General features: G+C 36.0%; 1 protein-coding gene across 1 annotated transcript in view; it reads left to right on the top strand.

The window, feature by feature from the left end:
- The window catches only part of SNTG2 (syntrophin gamma 2), a gene marked incomplete at its 5' end in the record, with an annotated part of 308,679 nt that overhangs the window by 173,361 nt on the left and 114,556 nt on the right, over positions 1–20,762 (top strand). Inside the window, one exon of the mRNA XM_081997695.1 lies at positions 19,877–19,964. Within this exon, the coding sequence (XP_081853821.1) occupies positions 19,877–19,964 (88 nt within the window). The remainder of the gene's footprint in view (positions 1–19,876; positions 19,965–20,762) is intronic.

Here is a 20,762-nt window from a genome sequence, read left to right as displayed (position 1 = left end):
ACCTCCAGAGACTAAGGGCTTGTGTCTTTTTCCCAGTTTCCTTGTCAATGCCCCCTTCCCTAGACAGGGATCCCAGCTGTTTGGCCTCCCTACCCTCTAATTCCAGACTACTGGCTGTGTTATCCCAGCATTGGAGCAGCCAGGCTACGATGTGCTCATCTAGATGACGGTTGAAGTCTTTTCGCATACCTTGCAGCGCACTCAGGGACAGGGATCATGTGGTTCTTTCTGGTTCTTCCTCCTCCAGGTCTCATGATGGCCCTTCTTCATCATCCTTCAGTAAACAAGCTGAGTTTCATGTCCATTTTTTCTTGTGTATAGGGACAACTGATACTGGCACAGGTTGGTTCTCTGGTTCATCTGCAGTGTCTCTTGCCAGGATTTGTGTAGCCATAGTTCCCGTTGCTCAGGTTGGAATAGCTGCAGTGCCTTTTGCAGGGGTTTGAGTAGCCACAGTATCTGTTGTGGGAGTGGTATTTTTAAATAATTGTTTAACTTTAAACAAGACCTGAAACACATTCAGGAGACTTAACAATAGGAGCATGCTGGTTTGAAGATCCCAAGGTTATCTGAAATCCTCAAGAGCTGTCGTAACTAGCATGGAGGAGAAGGGGAAGGTGAAGGAAGGTGTCTCCCCCATAGATTGGCTCTTTAAGGAGAAATGTTAAAAAGTGTAATTATTAATAGATAGCTCCCGAAGTACAGAGATGATGGCATTGCTGAGTACAGATACCAGATTACTGTCACAATTAGCCATTTTATCATGTCATAAGCTGCTGTTACAAAGTACAGCACAACGATAAACTTGACCCTGTGCCCAGAGATGATAAACAGCACAATGGGAAACATATACAGCAAGTAAGGAGTCACAGAACACACCTCTGAGAACAAGCACAAGAACTTTGAGAGCAAATGAATAAACATTGTGACCAGCAACTATTGAAATAATATAATGAATGCCTATAACAGTTCTGTTCTAATACCCTCTAGTCGGTTTTGTCATTATCTCAACCCGTTGCGCCCCACGTCAGGTGCCAAAAAGGACTGTTGTGCTTTAAGCCAGCAGGTAGCCAAAACAACCACACAGCAGTTCACTCACCTTCCCCCCCAAGCAGGAGAGGGGAGAGAATCAGAAAAAAAAAAGAGTAAAACTCATTGGTTGAGATAAAGACAGTTTAATAGGACAGGGAAAATAAAAATAATAATTATAATAATAATTATAAAAGAATATATAAAACAAGTGATGCACTGGACAACTGCTCACCACCCGCCAACCAATGCCCAGTTAGTTCTTGAGCCGTGGCCTCTCCCCGACCAACTCCCCCAGCTTTATGAGCATGATGTCGTATGATATGAAATATCTCTTTGGCCAGTTTGGGTCAGCTGTCCTGGCTGTGTCCTGTCCCAGCCTCCCATGCACCCCCCACCTTCTCACTAGCAGGCCAGAGCATGGAAAGTTGAAAAGTCCTTGACTACTTAGCAACTACTAAAAACATCAGTACATTCTCAATATTTTTTTCATCCCAATTCCAAAACATAGTCTCATAGTAGCTTCCATGAAGAAAATTATACCAGCTGAAATCAGGATACCCTGGAGCCTTCTCTTCTCCAGGTTGAACAACCCCAACTCTCTCAGCCTGTCCTCATAGGGGAGGTGTTCCAGCCCCCTGATCATCTTTGTGGCCTCCTCTGGACCCACTTGAGCAGGTGAAGGAAAAGGGAGAGCTGTGAAGACTGACAGTAAGACTCAGTAATTCGGTGGCAATACAGAAAGTGATCTCCTGTACAGATGGCAGGATAGACAGGTTATCCAGATCATTTTTCTTCTACATACCCCCTTCTGTCAAGAGCCCTCTTGTCCACAGTGTTCTCTGCAACAGCATTTAAGGGAAACCCAGAGAAATCCCTACTATAGGCTACTCCTGAGAATACTTCCTTGTCTGGCATTTTGTGGTGTGGGCTGGGTGTTTCTCTCTCTGTACTTAGTGGAAGGAGGAAATAAGGTTCAGAAAGATTTTGGTGAGTCCTTGAGGTGAAAACTGTCCTATGATGAAATGCATTAGAAGTACCTGTTTGTATCCACCATAAGCAAAACATAGGTAACATGATGGTTTTTCGTCACAGGAGCTTTTCAATATTCTGTTGTTCGGGGTGCTAGATAATCTCATCTAGGCTCCCCTTCCCACAAAAGTTTGGGCCTCCTTTGAGGTCCTTCCCAGCCTGGGCTGGTTTACATTTCTATGATTAGTTCAAATGTAAGTTTGAATGAAATGAATCCCATTTCAAGATAAGAAATGGTTTTTTTCTGTTAGCTAGAAAAGGCAGAAATTAGGGTTTAGGTATATAAAATGAAGAACTAGGTGTTACATGGCATTTTTTTCTTATGTTATATATGTTATTCATATATTTTTATATTAAATTAGCATGTTTCACACACTTTTAATATTTCACAGAAATGTTAATTTAATTGGAATTTTGTTCACTGACCCAGGAAAGTACTTAGAAACATTTCTTTCTTATTATTTACGAGTAGTCTCACGGAAGGGAATCACTAAATAACCAGTATCTGTTAAAACAGAGAATTCATTCAATGGGGATTATTTTGGATTTTCAGCATTTGAGCTGCTCTTAGCCAGTAGTTATTAAGTGTTTTTGCCAGATCTTTGATAACTTCAGATGTTTATTGTAATACTATTTAATGTGTTATTGGCATGTCTGGCAGGGAGTAATGAACTTGTTCTTCAATAGGCTGATTCATTGGGACACAAGGAATAAATGTGAAAAATGCTTAACTTAGTTGAGATATTAAAATTTTATTTTCATTCATCCCTTGTTACATCATCCATCCTGTGTTAGCTATTTTAGAATTAAAGCTCTCTGCATGGTGTTCTGGAATTCAGATACAAGTGGTGGAACATCATAGATTATGAATTTTATCCATATAACTTCAGAAAGAAAAAGATCAAATAGCAAAAAGTTGGAAGATACATACCTAAAAAGGTACATAATGCTTAACGGCTCAACAAATATCTTATATCAAATTTTATAAGATTATTAAAATTGAATTATAGCGATGAATTAATAAAATCAACTAAAACTTAAAAATTATTATAAAATAACTTGTCAAATATATAGATGCTTATGAAGTAGCAAAAATACATTCTTATGACTTACTAATTTTACTGTGTAGTAATATCTCATGGTCATATTAATGAGTAGATTTTATTGATTTATGATGTTATTAGAATCATGAATGTACTATCTTTAAACAAATTTAGATAGATATTTACAACGTGAAAACTGCAGTATTATGTTCTGTAGGTTTAACTAGATGTTAGCATTTGAATATGTAGTTCGATAACACTTGAGGCAACAACCTTGTGACATTTGGAGAAAGTGAAAATAAAGTTTTCATTTAATATCGTACAGGGTTTAATACCTTAGGATTCCTGACAGAAACAAGCAACAGTACAGATCAAAGTTCAAGAGAAGTGCTTGTTGTTTTGCTAGATTGCCCAGGTAGTTGCTACCTTAAAATGTATAGATACCCTTACAGACAGCACACATTTCTGACTGATGCTTAACTTCAAGATATTCCTTGAACTTTTACAGTTTTTCCTGTGAGAGGCTTTCCAGTTTGAACATGCTTTTTCACCCAAGAGAGAAAATGTTATGAAGTCAAAAAGAACAGTGTAATTGAAATATGATGAGTATAAAATGGTAGTTTAACCAGTTAAATGAAGGAAAAGTCAAATATTTTCCTACACAGAGAGACTGTGAATATTTAATTTCTTGGAGATCTATCTTAATGCTGCCAAGATGAATATTCTCAGTACTTTCAGCAATACTCTGCATGGTTCACTTGAATAGTTAGTCCTTTGTATTGCAATTTTGTTGTTCGGTCAACATGGAAGAAATATTCTTCTAATATTGAAATGATAATTCTACCAGATCCAGAAGAACCATTAACTGAGATTTTCTCATATCACATGAAGACTGTCCAATTCCTTTGAATGTCACGGAACTCTCTGATATTTTTTTTTTTCCTTCAGCTGCATGGGTCTCCCATTTTCTTAGTACTTTACAAAATTTGCTTTTAGATTTCTTCATTTTAGCATTTTAAAAATGAACAGTTACCAAAAAAAGAAACAGAGACAATAAAATTGTACACACTTTCTGAAAAAGTCTATATACATTACTGCAAAGTTTAGCTGGAATTACATCTTACTGTATGAATGCAAGTTAAAAATATGTATGTGGTATTGCAGAGGAACTTACCAGTAGTGTCTTAAATCACCTCAACATTATGCTCTATTTCCAGGAATTGCCATGTGTTCAATTAATGCAGATGCAGTAGAGTGGAAATAAGAAATAAATCTCTGTAAAAAATACATAGAACACATAGAGAAGAAGTATGTGTTCATTTTTCTGGGGGTGTATGTTTTGTCATGGGAAACCTGAATACATATGAAATAGAATAATCAAAGAAAGCAACCATTGTGCTTCCAGAGAGATGACAACTAAGTCTCAGGAAAATGTCAGAGAGGAAAGAAAAGGAAGAGCAGTGGGAAAGCACAGAAAATCTGTTCCAGTGACTTTTTGAAAGGGCTTTTGTTGATCCTTTCCCTGATCTCACTCAAGGAACTATTATATAAAAATAATTTTTAAAAAGTAAAAATTTAAAATATGCAATTGACTAGCCTGGAATTAAAGTGACTTTCCTTCTCATATGTATGTTTTTAGAGAGCTTAATTAATCAAAACTTGTAGAGGAAATAAAATCAAGGTACATACTTTCACAACCTTGACATTACCACTTCCCTTCTCCAGATCCTCTCTGTTCATGAAAGCTGAAGAGAGAAGAAAGGGAAAATGATGGAGATTTCTCTAGAACAACTTGGCAGGGTTATGCTGTGCAATAACTTAGAGGGGATCCATCCTATGGGTACCCACTGAGTCTCCTTCTATTTTTTCCGAAGTATTTTTATGTGAAACGCTTTTAATCTTTTGAAGGTAGTTTGAGCATTTTCTGGATTTTCTTCTTAGGTAGTTTCACAGTTGTTTACTCAAAAAAAAAAAAAAAAAGAAAAAGGTGTTTGAAAGAACAAAGCCAAAACCGTTAGTATATTGTACTTTTCTTACTGTAGCTGATTTCTAACACTGGCTATTGGAAAAGAAATTTAGAGGTTTTTACCTATCAACTTTTCTATGACTGCTTTCTGTCTATGAAATACGATACTTAGTTTGTGATTAGGCATATTGTCTTCCCAATATGTTGCTGTTACCATTATTTCTTTAAATGGGCAATTTGCGGCATGGAATAAATGGATTGTATCTCAACTTGCATAAGGTTTCGACGTGCTCCAGGCTGAGAGGCTATCCCCAGTTACACACAGATGTATGAACTGAAACAACATGGGTAGAGTCCATCAGCCCTAAGTATTATTGAGAGTGAGCTTGCTGAAGTGATCTCAGACTCTGACCTCTTGCTTTCCCCATTGTTAGGAGATTTACATTTGGGATCAGCCAAAGCAGGCTTGTGGATTTGTAAGTCACTTTCAAACACAACATAGTTTTCAGATACAGCTGTACGAGAAGCTTCAATATTTCTGTAAGTAAGTTTTCACGAAGAAACTCTTTAACTCTGAAACAATGAAACAGTCAATAAGTTTCTGTTTAGTTAAAGCATTTTAATATAATTTTAGGACTAGAAAGACAAAAAAAAAAAAGAAAAGATATCAAGCTTCTGAAGATTTTGCTTTCTTAACTTCATCTTGGTACTTCTTACAGAGTTCCTTTGCCTTTGCCTCAGTCAGTCCCAAAAGAATGATTTAGTCATCTATTACACGGGCAGCAAATACCTGTTATGGTGAGTAGATAGCTGCAGAACAGCTGCATGCATCAAAGAGCTGAAACAGGAACTGAAAGAAGTGAGCAAACTCTTTTATTGGGGAGCATTTATTAATGGGCTTAGCGTAGTTGCTTTCATTAGTTAAGACTTCACATTTATTTTAGAAAATTTGCTGCTTCTATATAGGTGGGTAGTAACAGAAAGAGAAAAAAATAAACATTAATAGCACGAATGTTAATTTGTGACATTAGAGTGCAGAAGGAAGTTCTGCTTTTCATAGTTTTCCTATTCTTTCGCTTACCTTATAGAATTTTTTGAGCTATTTTCTTGGGGATTTGGTCACAGCAAAACAGCAGCCCTATTATCATGACAGTTAGACATATAATTAAAAAGTGTTTCTCACCTTGCTTAGATTAAAAAGTTCTGAGTTTAATTTCATTTCTCCAGGTGCTAATTTGCCATAGATATTCTGTATCCCAGTACTGCATAAAAATCAAGCTACATAAAATCAGCAAATTATACTATAACTTTAAAATTTTGTGGGTTGTAGAATTCAACCTCACTGTTTCCAGACGCTCTAAGAAATGCAATTATTGCATCACTGAATGCATCGCATCTGGCATCATTCCTCATTAAAAAGTAAGTTTCAGTATACTTTTTGGTCTTCAGTGTCTTTTACATGCAAATGATAAAACTCACAAGCTTTAAAACACATTTTTGCCACTTAAATTTGCACCCTTTTGCACCTTTACTGTACTTTTGTAAAGGATAGCAAAACTTCAGAGAAAGATTATTTAAAAATTGAGTAACACATTATGGGACCTTTGTTAAATGTGTACTTAAAAATGTTACATAATTTCTAAAATGTACTTGTGGAAATCAACTTTCTTTGAAGCTCTAAACATGTTAAGAAAGCATCCACAATTCATCAGTCCAGATCTCAGTACTACTATTTTACTCCCGTTTGTTTCAGAATCACTTAATTCCCTGGGTTAGAAAAGCAGCAAGTACTCTGGCATTATGAGCATTTATGATGTGCAAAATCTTTGAGCACAAAAGCAGAATTACTATAATTAAAATTGATGGAAGAATTCAGCTACCTGGCACAAAGGACTGACAGGAATAATTGAAGTCTTCGTTAAGCTATGGATACAAAACATAGCGCTTCTTAGATAAAGCACACAGAGAGTGTGGCTGGACAGCTACAATTTTAAGCAGTACTTCCTAAGGGTCAAAGGAGTTGAGATTTAAAAAAAAAAAAAGGAAAAAACCCCTATGTCTCTCTTAACCCTTTTCATTTTATATTTATTTCATTTATAAATGTTGAAAGACCTACAAAGGGTTTATAACAAATTATACCAGCCTCTTCAGTCATAAATAAAGGAGCTCTTTCTTCCATCTCCTCCCACTTGTTTAAAACTGAGCACCGTGGAGAGGGACCAAATATTTAAGCTAAAGGAGAACAGTGAAATAAAAACAAAAGGATGTAAACTATCCATGGATAGTTCTGGAGAGTCTTTGAAAGGGCTGGTAGGAAAATAAATTACCTGATTTTGAAGCAGAACTTGATAGATTCAGGAACAGTGCTGTATGATGTCCCTTGTTACACCTGACAATCACTAGGAAGACTTGTCCACTCTTGCTTCCTTCGATCCTTGCATCCTGTGCACAAACTAGTCTATGTCTTCATTTTTGGTCACTCTGCCAGGTTTCTAGTCCAGATGAGCTAGCTTCTCTGAAGCAGTATCCTCTCTTTCTCATTTCTCCCTCCCCCACCATCCTTTGCCTATCTAAACGTTTTGTGCTTTTGACTAATTCACTACCTTATCTTGGGTGGCCATCAGTATTTCATCAGGGTGTAGAGCTACAGAGTACCATATACTCTAGCTCAATGTTATTAAGAGGGCTGAGCTGCAAGCTAATAAAGAGTTGGTGTACAGCCTTGTGATATTGAATAGATTAATTAATGTGTTGTAATATATTAGACTTATACTGTTTACCTAAGTGAAACTCCATTTTTTTGCAATTTGTAAATTTCCTGAAATGGTGAGGAAAATATAAGTTATATAGAGGACTTACAGACACATAAAATGAACTCATTAATAATTTGTTGTATTTCTGATCACAAGGAAGATTAACAAACTCCTTTGAGATCACTATATGAACTGTACATAAGTATCGTTTCTCTTCAAAAAGCCGTTGACTTAATGGGAGGGTGACCTAAGCAAGTGAACAGGTCACTGTTATAGCTGTCACTGGTATTTCAGGCACATTTGTTTAGACACTGAATTGAGTCTGGATAATGGCACCTGCTCTTGTTCCATATTGTAGATAGCAGACAAAACACTTACTCATAGAGCAGGAGTGTATTCATACACTTCAGATGGCAAATAAGCTAGCACATTGCATCAAAACTATTAAAGAACTGTATCAAGAAATCAAAAAAGTTGTTCTTATTTTTGTCTAATATGGTATTAGACAGCAAAAAGTCTAATAGAAACAAGTGTAGCCCTGTTTTTAAACACATATGGCTCTAGCTGTAATCAGTACTCCAGAGGAAGAGAAACTAATTCTTCAGAAGAATGTAACATGTTGATGAGATTGCATGATGTTCCCCTCATGAATTATTTTTTCCAGTACAGGAAATGCTTCATATTGAATAAAGGAATATACTTTATGGTGACGTGTGCTGAATAAATATTGGCCTGTACAGTAGTACAATTGCAAGGAATTGTGGGCTGGGGTCCTGAGATAGTTTGCAGAAGGTTCAGGTAGGGACTTTGCCTAACACAAATTTCTTTCTGATGCGTACTGAATATTGCAGATCGTCTGCTGTTTTACAGTGGTAGTAACAATTTCATGCTTGAGGAGCTGTGGAAACAAAAGCATTGAAGACCAACATACACGGATACTATTACTATGAAACAGTGTTGAATTTTGTCCATAGATATTCCTATTATCTTATTATGTTCTACATGCTGTAAGAATTTCAGCGTAAAAAAGGAATCTTGGGGGTTTTTTTTAGGTGCTCCAGTTCTTTAAGCCTGAAATGGTGAACATATGGATGATTACAAATAAATTCTATGCTTAATCTGAAGTGAAGGGCAGTCTGTTGAGCTGATCAGTCCATAGATCTAGGACTTCTATCTTGTACTTCATCAGTGAATGTGTAGACACCAAAAGCAGTTCTTGGTGCTTCTTACATTTAGTCCTATATTAACCCTGGATATCTGTGAAATGTCTATTAGACTAGGAAGACTTAGTACAAAAGGATCATTGTGGAAAAGTGGAAAAGTTTGTTGTAAGAAAAGGAAGCAGTGCCCAAATTGTCAATAATTTCTAAATCGGAGAATGCAGCCTATGGCCTCCTGGGTTTGATACTTCAAAAGCTTCTAGTGTAGCTGCACTTGGTAGCACAAGACATCCTTCTTTAAATATTGTCTATCATTCAACTGAAATTACCTTCATCATTTCCTACCATTGCTAGTGGACAGTGGCAGAAGTTTTTTGACTGGTATCTCTCTCCTCAGAGACACTACCAGATAAAATCCTTTTCTGAGAACTCTGCAGGTATGTTATGAATACAAGCAAACATTGACAAAGAAAATTGGAACAATAACAACTACATGAAAAGCTGCATTTAGTCTTTTTAGCTCAATCTGTGCCAATTGGAGTTTGTACAAACACAACCACTTAACTATCATCTAGAAAGATTTTCAAATATATTTGAAGAATATGAACCTGCAGGGTTCGACTGCTCTGATTTGTTTGCTTGAAAAGATCTGCATTTGGGATAGAAATATTTGCATTTCTACAGATTCTGATTCCACTTAAACATACGTGTTTCCAATCACGCTCATTCAGATATGTTTGTGTATTTGAACTGGAAGTGGCACTTTGATACTCTAGCATGTGTTGCTGATATATCGGATATGTCAGTAATGATTTAATAAAGTTTTAATCTAAGAATTGTATGTTTGTTTTCTGCTAATTTGTCCATTTCCATTTGTTGTGATTTTTTGATACCTGAGACAATTCATTCATTTTACAAGTAATGTGTCGCAGCAAATGAGCAATAAACTTAGGAGTTCTGTGGCTTTGAAAGCTTTTCAATGATAGCACCTTGATAACAGTTGAGACTGACCTGAATTTCCAGAGAAGTTCCTGTAATGCTCTGATATTCTTGGAATTTTTGGAAGGATGGCAAAGTTCTTTTCTCAGAGATGGGTCTTCTTGCATCAGATAGTAGTTAGCCTTAAGCAACTTTATTTAAACTTCCATTGCTTCCAGGAACAGCTGATTCAGCTCAGAATGCATTTTCCAATGCATAATATGTATCAGCATCTTTCATATCCCAGATACTTGTGTGAGCATTGTTTTGAAGTGAAACACAAAGTGAAACATGACTAAAGCGTGTAATTAAAGTAGATTAAATAATGTACAAAATAATGAAAAAACATTTAAATAATTTCCTCTTTTGTCTATAATTCCTGGTAATAATATCATACAGGAGCAGTGTTATTTGTTTAAATTAATAATGAAGCTTCGTGGTTAAAAATACCTTTTGCTGTATTTGTAGGCAAAAATAAAATTGCTAATTGAGTGAACTAAAAGAATTTGCAGTTTAATTTAAATTCTGAAAATTTCCATAAGGAAAAAGGATAGGGAGGGGACATTTTTAAGTGACAGTAAATAGGACTTAGTTTCTCAGAGAATAGTATGGTTTGGTTTTTAATTGGAAGATGCAGATTCTCTATGGTTTCAATGCCCGGTCAGGGGCATACATACCAACTGCTGTGACATATCCACCATGAAAGGGACTCCTCAGATATTCATCCAGCCAAAGGGACTGATTGGCAAGATGTGGATTGCAGCAAATCCATGTGAATATAATAGGAGAAACAAAAATCAAGCAGAAGGAGAATTGGGAAAAGCATCAGTCCCTCTTCTGCTTTACTTTTCTCTGTGTTTTTTCTCCAGTTAATACCTTTTCTGACTCTGAATTTATATCTAATTCTTTGACAAACAAAAAACTTTAGGGCTTCTCTTAGTGTATAGTATAGCTGTATTATACTTGGTATTTTTTATGTATCTATAGCTATAGAGGGAGTTGTGCCTTATGAGTTGTGGTGAAAGCTTGCTGTGAACCCCGGTTCCTGCTGAAGCACAAGAATTTCATGAGAAAGCTCCTAGATTATAGCAAGGAGTGAAGCAGCAGTGTGATTTGGTTGCAGAGCTCATGGTGCGCTGGAAATCTCATTCATCGAGGTCTATGTCTTTCACTTACTCACTGACATCTGCCCCAGTAAGATATATCTGACAAAGCACATATGCAGCCCAAGTTGGAGAATTGCTGCCTGCCTACCTATTTTATTCAAGGTAATTGATCACTTCAGCAAGATTTTCCAATCTCTTCTACCTCTCATCAGTAACTGCATAGCAACCCCAGTTCAATGGTTTGCAAGTGCTGTTTTTACTGACGAACTTTGCATGGGACTCAGAATTTAATAATCCGTGTAACTCATAATAATATAAAGTATATATTTATCAGCTTGTTGAAAAAACATTCCCAACAAGGGCTATCTTTCCCTTTGTAACTGTAACCTTGCAGTTAACTTGCCTGTGTCTGCAGTCATGCCACTCTTCTGAGTGTAATTAATTTCACTTTGGAAGAGATCATTATTAGCATTCTTGGTAAATTCAACATTATTCTCTGCATTTTTCTGGGTAATTAGAAAATTATGAAGTGTCCATACATGTCTGATGCTGGTCAACTCCGTCTTTTTTTTGTTGCTTGAGGGCTTTACATTTCAGTAAAGGGATGAGAGTAAAATACTTTTATCTATGGGTGGTGTTAGTAACAGCGCAGTACTGTGTCATTATTGTTGCTATGTTGTAGCACTGACAACATTCTGGACAAAACTACTTCATAAAAATAAGTTTTTACTTCACCACTTTTCTCCCATGCTTTGTCCCATCTTCTAAAATTTTATTTCATTAAAATAAAGGCTATATTATATATTTGCAAAATTACAGGTAGAATAAAATTTCTCAAAATTGTAGTAATATAAGCATTCGTCTAATGATCAGATAAAAATGGTAGAATAAACAGAGGTGAGAGACCACTAATAAATCAGTCATGATAGTGATTACCTACTTTATAGATTTTCTTATGTGTATCTTTATGTTTGGGCATGTGCATATATTCTGCAGGCTACTGATGGTCTTCTGAAATAGTTAATTATAATATTCTAAGGCTCAGTGTGCATGAAAGAAAAAGAAGTTGATGCATTCATAAAGACAGAACATTACAGTAAGGATCTGTCACAAAACTAATGCCCTGAATCTTTCCTGCTCTTCTAGAAAAAGGCCAGAGTGAAATAGAAATGTATCCCTTTAAATATATATATGTGGATTATTTTCCAGTAGCCATATAGAAAGCTAATCATTTAAGCTAATTATTCATCACAATCTGAGGAAATAAAACCACAATGCTACTAACATGTACAGCATGGACAGATTTTCAAAAAAGAAGTGGGTTGCCTCATTAGCAATATTATACCACATTGTATAATTCATTCTGTGATTTCCTCAATGACTATGAGAGCTACAGATCTCTTCAGGCACACACACAAATGTCAAAGAATAGTACTGGTAAAGTAGAGAAGTATAAATAAAAGTTACTTGAGTCATGGTATATAATTATGCAGGATATCTATGATAGGTTTCTGTAAAAATAATTTTAGTTCTAATTATAGGATAAGATACCTAAGTAAAAATTGAAAGACTGGAAGAGCATTGCCAGTCACTGAGAATAATAAATTGACTGTCATTTTCCTAGCATATCTGTATAAATTGTTCAGATGCCGATGCTTTTTTTGGAGTAGCCAATTAAGCATTAAGGAAGAGAGTATTGCTCATTGAGTACTACAAAGCTACAAAGATAAGAATCAGAAGTATTTATTCGAAAACACTTCATAATTGACCAATGGAAAAGAGACAAGTGTCAAGAAATCATTATTTCTTGAACTAATTTAATTCTGCTTCATGCTTTTCCAATACTGTTTGCAATCCCATTTTAATTGTATAAACTCTTTTTTAAAGCCACTTAGATTCCGCTGCCATTTTAAAGACTAATTGTACTATGACGTCTCTGTTTTCATGCATCTTCCTTGCCTACTCATGCTCATAAAAGCACAATACCAGAGTTTTCAGTTCTACTCATATGAGTTGAGCTGAAACCACCAAGTTTCCAAAAAAACTTCCAAATATGCTTTAGTCTAGGAGGCATTTTAAGTGTTCAGTACTATTGTTCCTTTTTCATTCTGAGGATTTTAGAATTTTTTAAAACTTTTTGTTCTCTAGATTTCATTGGGTTTTTTGCTATTATGTGTTATGATCTACTTCAGACTTCTTAGCAGGGCCTGCAGTGACAGGACAAGGGATAATGTTTTTAAATTAAAAGAGGGTAGATTTCGACTAGATCTAAAGAAGAAATTTTTTTATGATAAGAGTGGTGAAACACTGGCCCAGGTTACCCTGAGAGGTAGTAGATGCCCCATCCCTGGAAACATTGAAGGTCAGGCTCGGCAGGGCTCTGAGCAACCTGATGAAGTTGAAGATGTCCCTGCTCACTGCAGGGCGGGTTGGACTAGATGACCTTTAAAGTTCCTTTCTAACCCAAAACTTTCTATGACTCTATGACTCTAACTTCTTGGTTGGTTGCCTGCTGCAGTACAGGCTTGTACATAATCTTCCATCCAGGTACTTGTCAAGCCCAAGATTTGCAATTCATGTGAATTTCAAGTGTTTTCTTTGTGAAATGCGTGTACTTCAAGATCAGACATTTATTAGGAGTTTCACTTCCTTTTACATCAGAATTTTTGCTTCAGCCTTTTAGTCTGAGTTATGTGTTTAACCTTAAATTTTCAACTATAAATGCAAGGTAGGATTCATTTCATCTAACTTTGAATGTTTAAAGTGTAAAGTTATCATCCATACTCTCTTTATTTAGAGATTAAACACCTGCGGGTGATGATTCCTTTTAATCCTAAGATATTTACTGATTTCTAGGAAAAATATTGACAACTACTTTAGAGCTGAATCTTTTAAATGGCCAAAGTTAAATTATGTGACTTCTGTTCTTGGAATAGCTCTTACCTAAAGGGCCATATGGGTGAATTCATTCATCAAAGACATGCTCCTTTTCAATTTTAATTGCTGATACAGTTCTGATCTATAATAAGACAGAACCTGATTCAAACAGACAAAACCCTGTCTCAATCTCTGAGCGGTGTGAGTATTAATGATCAGGTATGTTTGAAGGTTTAGAGCAAGCCACAGTAAACACAAGGCACCAGAATTTAAAGAGTGCACAACAGCTATGAATTGTGCCATTGATTTGCCTGCCTGAGTTAGCTACATAGGGTTTTCCTAAAATGGGTGTTGACAGTGCAAATGAGGCAACAAAGGTCATTTGGTTTTCCTAAAATATGAGTCATATTGTTCTCTGCAGGCTCGGGACTGTGGTTAGCTAGGTGAGATCTAGAAGCTCCTATTTGTATTTTTAACATTCTCTCAGTTCTATTCTTGAGAAATGCATGTGACAAAGAGCAGCATAATAAACCCTTGCTTGATGAATGCACTTAGAGACATGCAAAATCTGCAAGTTAAGAGCCAGCATGAAAAGCAGGCGTTTCCTTTGATGCCCTTTTCTCCTTCATACATATGAACACACAAGTGCATACACACACACAGTTAGCTGCAGTAAATGTATTTAATGAACTATTTAAAAAAAAACCACTCATTTTTACAATTCTCCTTTTATATTAATATTACAGTAAGGCAACAGTGCAACAGGGAATGCTACTTCAAAGCTACTGGATTTGTCTTTTTGGATTTACTGGGCTTGTGCAAAAGCTTCAGTGCCACAGAGCAGTGCATTATTTAGTGACCTTCCATACTGTTAATATCAAAGAAGGCAAAGTAGCTTCAGGAGAGTATGATACAGTATAAGGTATTTCTGCTTGATAATTTTAAACCAATACATTAATATTAGAGTTCTTTCCTTTTCAAAATATGATTTGAAATAAAAATCAAATTTCACGCTCCGCAACAGTTTCTAATCTACTGAGGTTTTTTGTTCCATACAGTTTTTGGATTGAATATATCTTTATAACAGTTGACTAAGATCTTCCAAAAGTACATTAGGCAGTATGTCTGTCATGCTGTCTTCTCTCATCTCTTCACAAATATAAATGTTTGTGTGCAAACATACTTTGCTTCACTGAGAGGAAACATAGTTCTTATGCTGTGTTCAAAAGTTTTCTTCAAAATGTTTATATCTACTAGGAAGTCAAAATTCTTCCTTGTAGTTCCAAAGTCAAAGAATTAAAATGGTTCACATTTGTAGCTTTTCTAAAAAGCCAGTTGTAAATAAGGAGAGTTCTCAGTATTAATTTTATTTGGTTTATGTTTCCTCCCATTACATATTTCAGTACAGTATTGTGACTGTATTATAGATTTGTTGGTTTTGAAATAATCTATTGGACTTTACAAAATACTGATGCTACACTGATGGTAAGCTAAAGTCTGCGTTACTAATATATTTACCACACAATGACAAGTAAAATGGTATCACAAGATACAGTAGCATTCTGTGACAGGATCTCGTATGACCTCCTCCTACCCTGATACTGACTTTCTGACATTTTTTCTTGGAAGAGAATACATTGGGTGTCTTTTTCTCTTCCTACCATGTCACTTTTTCAACATTGTTGCGCCCAAGCTGGATTCACTGTACCTAGACTACGTGGATAGCATAGCTGCACTTCTTCCTTTAAATTTTATTTTTCTTTTTTTTTTTTTTGGTAAACCTGTCTTGAACCCATGGTGGTGGGTCGTCCTCGGCCAGCAGCCAAATGCCCACCCAGTTGCTCTCTCACTCTTCCTCCTCAACAGGAGATTGTGGAGAAAATAGGATGAAAAAGCTCATGGGTCAAAATAAAGATAGGGAGATCGTTTACGAATCACCATCACAGGGAACATAGACTGGACCTGGGGAAAATTAATCAATTCTATTGCTAATTAAAATAGATTTGGATAGTGAGAAACAGTGACAAAAAAATTGAACTAACAACTTCTCCCCATCCTTTTTCCAAGCCTCAACTTCACTCCTTCATTCCCGAATCCTCTAACCCCTGCCCCGAGCGGTGCCCTGCAGTGGGTGGGTTGGAGCCGGCTGGAACCGGCTGTGTCCGGCGTGGGGCAGCCCCGGCCGCTCCTCACAGAGACCCCCTGCAGCCCCTGCTGCCAGCGCCTGGGCACCTGCACCCCGTACAGGTACAAGTAATGTGCATTGCCCTCCTAATTTCAAATCAGGGCATTTGTTACCCTCTATACGCTGCAGATGTCAGTGCGGATGCCTGCAGGATATTTAGTTGTTGAATTTTTTGCAGCCACATGCACTTGGCCTAATTTTTTTTTTTCAGGCCAAGCATCTTTCCAATTCTGGGACCAAATCAACTTTCATGCAGGGGTCATGAAGTTAAATAACTAATTATTTTTCTAAATTATAATAATATTCACTACCTGATTAGGTGCAAGATTAGAAAGTGAATCCCATCTGCTGCTTCAAGTTCTTACATGTAATTTCATAACTAATTATGTTTGTTTTAAAGAGAATAAATTAATTCATTATTTGTTAACTCTAAATATTTCCGATCAAGCTTTGCTGGTCAATGACTCCAAAACTCAGTGGTTCTGTCAGTACAGTGTGGCAAAGAAAAGGATCTACTGTCTTTTATAAACATTTTGGTCACATTTAAAAGGGTTTTATGTAGTTGTGAAGGCTCCGTTGCAAGGTAGTTTAGCACAAGCGGTACAAAGTCATTAGGTGTTGTGGCTGGGCTAGGAGGAGAACATTCAATTCGTTTCAAGACCTAGGGTGGATATTAATGAAGTTTGGGAAGACAAGTTCATCAACCAGAGACAGAAAAGTGTCTGAAGTCTAGTTTAAACATATAAAAGGATTTCTTCAATTTTTATAATAGGCTAGAGATTTTCATCTCTAGATCAGTTTATATAGAGATATACTTATATATGAAATACGTACAAAAACTCTGAACTGTGTTTTCACGCATGGTTCAATATGACTATTATAAGAGTCTGTTTCAGTTTTTGAACAAAGCAGCCATAACCTGTATATGTGTGTGTGTATATGTGTATATATATGTATATATATGTAGCTCAGCTATGTATGACAGAATGATAATGGAGTTCTATAACACATTTGGTTTTTTTTCGCTCCCATTCTACTCATCATGGATGTATTCCAAAACAGAACTATATTCAGGAATATTCATTTTGAATCTTGCTGGTGCATCCAAATATTATGTGATTATAGGTCTTTATAAATAACCTAATATTAAAGCATTACTTTTGAGGAAAAGTTTATGTGAGCTGACATAGGTTTCGTAGCTTCTGAGCATTTAGTGCAAAGTAGTTGGTCTAAATCCACAAAACAAATGTTCTATTTTAATATTCTAGTTCTATTCTAGTTAAATTTAGTTTATTTAAATTTAAACTATCCAACTTCATCTCACTTAAAGATAATCTAGAATTTATGATTAAAGATAATGTAGAAAAACAGAATCGTTAAAATCAGGTGCTAAATTTAAAACAAAGCATCCAGCTACTGCAGAATTTCAGAAGTATTTAACAATAATGTGATATTTGAATCTTGACTAAAAGTTTTTAATACATATATATATTAGTTTATTTCAACATATATAAGAGGCCTTAATTTATATAAAATAGACTGTTATATATATCGTATATATATTTTGTATTTTATCTTCAGATAAAAGGAAGAACTATCTTTGTAACAGTAGGGTAGGAGTAGCACAGGTACCAATCTTCTTCAGTCCTTAGTAAGAATAAATAATGTCTAAAATATTGCAAGAAATAAGGGGCAGCGGATTTCAGGGGACATAGTTGTTCTTATACGTTAGAACTCAAGACACATTGGTTTGCTTTGCAGTCCTGATACATTCTGGTATGACCTTAAAGAAGCATTCTAATTTTGCTGTGCTTCAGTTCCTGGTTATTCCTTTTGTGGTCATCCTGAGAGGGTTTAGTCAGATATCAGTCATCATAATATTTTTTTTCCACAATGTTGTTTTCCACAATGAGACCTCAGGTCCTCGTGTAGTCAGCTGTCCAAAAAATCTTTGACTTGAGTAGAACCCCTCATATCAGAGTACTGGAGGTGAGTAGCTATCACTAGCTCTTGTATTTTTGGTAGTAAATCATTTAAATGTGGATTGAGCCTGTGAAAAAAAAGTAAAACTGCTTGAGTAGAGAACAAGAAGAGCAGAGAAATGGGGCCCTGGGGAGGGAGGATTCTGTCCATCAGGAAAGAAGAACTTGAAAATAAATGCACGTCCTTTCTGGGAAGCTTGCTTAAGCTGCTTTCTTCCTTTCTTTCCTTTTTTTTTTTTTAAATCTCTTTCTCTTCTGCCTCCCCTACCCCTTTGCTTCTGGACCTTCGTTCCTCATGCTCTCTAATCTGAACAGACTCCCTGTCATGTGCTTTCTCTGACCTTATTGAGCTCTTGCTTCTCCCCTGCAGAGCTGGATTTCCTAACCTAATGAGTGCAAAACGTTATCATTCCCTCACAGGGACTGATCTGTGGCCAGTAGTGCTACTGCAGCTTGTTAGCAATGGAAGTCATTATATGGATTTTACAGGTACAGCAAACAGTAAGCTTTCAGCAACAGTACTTTATATAGGTGATTCCTGTGTCTGCTCACTTAATCAACCAAATCAGAACATGTCCCTGTTTTCTTCAGTGTTCGTGTTGGGGTTTTTATGGTCAGTTCTCTTGCTCACTCTTTTCCGGAATATTTTTATAGCCTAAAATTCTTTGCCTCTGTGACTGTTTACTTCATTTCTCCTGTTCTGGGTTTTCATATCCATCAGGCATAAGCTTGATGTTTTCATGTAGTTGTAAGCAGGTGTAAACATTATTTCAGGTGCACAAAAGGAAAAGTTATAGTTTTTGAGGTAATCCTGCATCTCATGATATTGGCCAATGTGGCATAGTGCTAAAATAGTGGCCTGAAGCAATATAACCACCAGCTTCCTCCAAGTACAACATTAGACCAGTAAATACATCTATAGGAGTTAGTTTGCTGCAGTTAGTTACTTTTCTGCTTGATACATGCATGTTCTGGTTGTGTTCAGATTAGAGGCCGCAGGCACTAGCATCCATTTCTGACAAATGGGATCAGGGCTGCGGACCTTGTGTGCAGGCCACGTAGAAACCAAATGCAATATGTTTCCTGAGTGTCGTGGATATGACACCTCTGCCCTGTAATAGGAATTGAGTTCCATCAAAGACGTTTGAAGTTCTGCATTTAAAAAAGCTCCTTATGCAGTAGTGTGCGACGCCATTAATGACATTCTGATGTTTTAATACATTTGTCTATACATATATAGTTTGTGTATATGTGTTCTCTTCTGGTTAGCAAATACTTACAGATAATTAAGACAGTCACAAAAATCAAGACTATATTTGAGAGAAAGAAATGTACTTAATGTGTCATCTAACTGAATCAAACCAAATGCTTAAGATCTAGATACATGTGGTGTTTTAATATATATTTATATGTATGTTTATGTGTAAACACACACAATTAATGTATTACATCTACATAAGCACATATTTCCCTACTACCCTATGCCAGTTTTATAAAATCAATTTGTTTGTAGAAGTTGTGTTCAGCTGGTATATAAAATGAGGTTGCCCACCAAATTATTTTTTCAGGTTGTTCCAGTGGTCTTGTCTACTCTTTTCCATTGTTGGTGAGGCTTGACCCTCAGGATGTTCTTCATTCCTAGTCAGAAATGTTCATACTGAGTTTATTATAGATCCACAGAGATGTTGATTTCATTGTAAGTAATGTGCTTTCCATGACTGGTGGTTCTTTGGTTTAAAGTAGCTATTATTTGTCGCATTGACAGGTACACCTACTGCGAAATGCTGGTGATGAAGTTACCATTACTGTTCAGTACCTCAGGGAAGCTCCATCATTTTTAAAGCTCCCATTAGGTAAGAGAAAATTAATGGATAGGAGTAATTTGTTTTCTTATATTCTTATATTTGTATTCTTATAATAAAATGACAGTGACAGAAGTAGGAATTAAATCCTTGAGTGTTTTACTGGAAGAAATAGAAAATTGTGTGTGTACTTTATTTCTTAAGATACAAGAATCTAATCCATATTGCATGACTGCTTCTGTATACTTTATTCAAAATAAAACTGAAAAACTCATTGAAATGCACTACAATCATGGGTGATATCTGAAAGTTTTTCTACAGAAACTTTGCCTGAATACAGTAAAATTTTGATTGCAAACATTTGAATCATGCATTCACACTGAAAGGTACTTTCAGGACACTTACCAAATAAATGAATAACACTAATTGTGTATATTTCATAAATTACTTCGATATCTTGATCATTTTTTTCAGAGAGCAGAATGATGTTGTGACAACTAAGTAGTTTAACAGCAACAATAGTAAATTGTTTATGAACAATACAGATGAGGGAAATTTTTGGTTATTCTGGCTAGCAAATACAAATACACAAGATACTCACTTGAAATCAATGTTGCAAGAAGAAAAGTGTAAATAATGTATCACCTAACTTAAACAGCCAAATAATTTTGCACAAGTTTATCTTACGTATGGTTCTCTTTCCAAATTAAACAAAACAGATTTCAAATGTGTCTTGTTTTGGGGTTTTACATAAATTGGGCTCAACTATGTACTTGTTTTTTCTTGATTTCAGCAGAAATATAGGTCTCACAGGTCTAGCTCTTGCTGTTAGAAGAGCATCTGTCATTT

This window comes from Phaethon aethereus, assembly GCF_964289735.1.
Source record: "Phaethon aethereus genome assembly, chromosome: 3".
Classification (NCBI taxonomy): domain Eukaryota; kingdom Metazoa; phylum Chordata; class Aves; order Phaethontiformes; family Phaethontidae; genus Phaethon; species Phaethon aethereus.
The sequence above is the reverse complement of the archived record's forward strand: the minus strand, read 5'-3'. Positions and strand labels throughout refer to the sequence as shown.